General features: G+C 46.2%; 1 protein-coding gene across 1 annotated transcript in view; it reads left to right on the top strand.

The window, feature by feature from the left end:
- The first annotated feature begins 1,414 nt into the window (after window positions 1-1,414).
- The window catches only part of NARFL (nuclear prelamin A recognition factor-like), a 10,094-nt gene continuing 8,791 nt past the window's right edge, over window positions 1,415-2,717 (top strand). Inside the window, exons 1-2 of the mRNA XM_010024031.1 lie at window positions 1,415-1,450; window positions 1,627-1,722. Coding sequence (XP_010022333.1) covers window positions 1,415-1,450; window positions 1,627-1,722 — 132 coding nt within the window. The remainder of the gene's footprint in view (window positions 1,451-1,626; window positions 1,723-2,717) is intronic.

Here is a 2,717-nt window from a genome sequence, read left to right as displayed (position 1 = left end):
GGCCAGCGCCGCTTGGAGGAGGGAAGATGGCGCTGAGGGAGGAGGGTGGCAGCAGCCGCCTGCTGTGGGGGGACCGCATCGCTCTCTACGAGTGCCTGAGGATGGAGAAGGCGGTTTGGTCTCTGCTCCCAAGGAACAAGGGGTGGCACAAGAGGAAGCGGCCTCAAGCTGCCCCAGGGCAGGTTTAGCTGGAGCTGAGGAACAATTCCTTGCCCAGAGGGTGCTCAGGCATTGGAACAGGCTGCCCAGGGCAGGGCTGGAGGCACCGTCCCTGCAAGTGTTCACAGCCCGGGTAGACGAGGCCTCAGTGCCAGGGGTCAGTGGTGGCCTTGGCACTGCTGGGAATGGTTGGACTGGATGAGCTTGAAGGTCTTTTCCAGCCTCATTGCTTCTATTGGATTCTAAATAAAAGGGGAAAAGCACGGAGATAAATCAACCATCTCCTCCATGCACAGGGGATAGAAAGGGCAACAACGCTGGTGGGTGCAAACCTCTGTAAGCAGCTGAAGAGAGAAAATCATTCCCATCCCAATCTGCAACATGCCGTGTTAAATGTTAATCTAAGACACCACCCCCCAAAAAAGCTTAACCTTCAGTGAGTTTCTTTGCACACTTAGACGCTCATGCCAGCGTACAGGAGCGGGCAGCAGAGAGGTGGGAATGAGCAGCAAGGATGGGTCAAGGTTACTCCTTTTGGAGTCTTCAAGCACTAGCAAAAGTACAAGAGAGTAATCATAGAATAGGACGGGAAGGACCTTAAGATCATCTAGTTCCAAGCCCCCCACCATAGACACATGGGCTGGCAGCAGTAAAACCATCCTGAAGTGAGCTCAGTGGACTGGGGCAGAGCAAAGCCCATTAACTCCTTGCAGTACCTGGGTTTCCTGGTGAAGTCTGTCACATAGAGGATGCAGCCTGCTTTCTGTTCCAAGTAGAGACTGGTGGTTTACTCAGTGAGCATCACAGCGACTTGGTCCTGCCAGTCCCTGCAGAATGTAGTAAAGCTGGATTAATTTAGGGGGGGAACCCGGGGATGTTGGCAGAGCAAGGATGGTAAAAGGCCAAGAGGATCCTGGCTATAGAAGTAGAACAAGGAGCCATAAGGTGCCCAAACAACAAAAATCACACAAAATGCAAAAAAACACCCCTGAGACTTCATCACAGAACAATACAGAACAGTGGAGGGAGTCCATCTGAGGTCGTCAGAGTCCCTTGCACATGAAATGAGCCTTCGTTGGCACAAGGCACATGTTGACTGTAGTGGCCACGCCTCCTTCACTTAGTACTTGCCATGAAGAGTGCATCTGTAAGATTGGAGAGGGGAGACTGCAGAGAAGCCTCTGCTCCTTTCAAGGCTCTGTTAAACATCGCTGTGTTCTGCAGAAAGAGCAGCAGATTGGCCTCTGGTTTTGGTATGATGCTGGAGAAGTGTTCCTTCTGTAAGAAAGGGGTAAGAAGCTCTGGCTTTTACGTTTTCCCTCTGTGGTTTTAGATGCTGGAAAATCCAGCATAGCTTAAGGGACAGTAAGCAGCACTCTAGGAATAGTTGTTTGGTCATTGTAGTTTCTAGTAAATCTACCTCTTTGTTGCTCATCTCCTTGCTTTTGGGCTTTATTTCTCTTTCAGGAATGTATCAAACCTGTAAAAGTGGAAAAAAAGCCTGGGAAAGCAGCAGCCAAGATCAGAATTGAAGCAGATGGGAGCTATTTTCAGATCAATCAGGTAGGTGTGATTTTTCCCCAGTGTTGTGTAAAATAGCCAGAAAACCTGAGTGTATTGTTAAGAACTTGAATAGTCCCCAGCTATTGAATGCCTCAGAGAGGACCAAGGTGTTAGAGAAGTGTCACTGTTGCTGTCAGCATTCTCATACCTTTATTCCAAGGTCCAGCTTTTTAATTACCTGGTTTTATAAGCAATAATTCCAATGCTGTGTCAGTCTTCTGTGCTCTGAAACAGTGACTTTGTTTAGTGATGACTTTCAGTATCAGAGCAGATAAGCCAAGTCTGTTTTGCCATCAGTACTCAAGTATTAGCAATTCTTAGGTTATTTGTGACAATGTCTTTTCTTATTGCATTATGGCAGAGAGAGATTCAATTAAATAACCTGGAATTTTGTTCTGATTTTTTAACAGTATTTCAAATTATTTGTTCAATAGGCTGCACAATTGATAAGATCCCAAAATTAATGCCAAGTTTTGCGGGATGATTCTCCTATTAACCCAGAACAGGTCAGCATTTCTTAGTTAACCAAGCTGGGAATTCATCTAGAAATGGTACATTTAACTTCAGGCAGATGGTGACCTTGTCATTTAAAAAAGGGGAATACAGCACTTCCAAAGAGTCCAAAGTTTCCTAATTTAAAGTTTTAATTTAATGCTACCTAATTGCTGGGTCTGTTTCTGACTATATTGAGAAGTGACATTTAAGAGGAGAGTCTCATGGGAAAACTGGCTTATTCAGGTCAAATACTACGAAAAATACTTCCTTCCAGTGGCAAGCCACACACGGGGATTTGCTGTGACACTTTTCCCATCAGGGCCTGAGGTTTGCACACAGAAAGACAGCAGAATGCTCAGCATCAATGAAACAACAGTAGTGAGCTCTAGTTTGGTTACGTGGTCTACGCAGCAGGAGTGAAAGTCATGTTTAGTGTGAAGAAACAGCTCCGTTGTATTCAATTGGGGGTTGGAACTGGATGATCTTAAGGTCCTTTCCAA

Source organism: Nestor notabilis, unplaced genomic scaffold (assembly GCF_000696875.1).
Source record: "Nestor notabilis isolate BGI_N333 unplaced genomic scaffold, ASM69687v1 scaffold12931, whole genome shotgun sequence".
Taxonomy (NCBI): domain Eukaryota; kingdom Metazoa; phylum Chordata; class Aves; order Psittaciformes; family Psittacidae; genus Nestor; species Nestor notabilis.
Note: the sequence above shows the minus strand (reverse complement) of the source record. Positions and strands in the feature narration are given on the sequence as shown.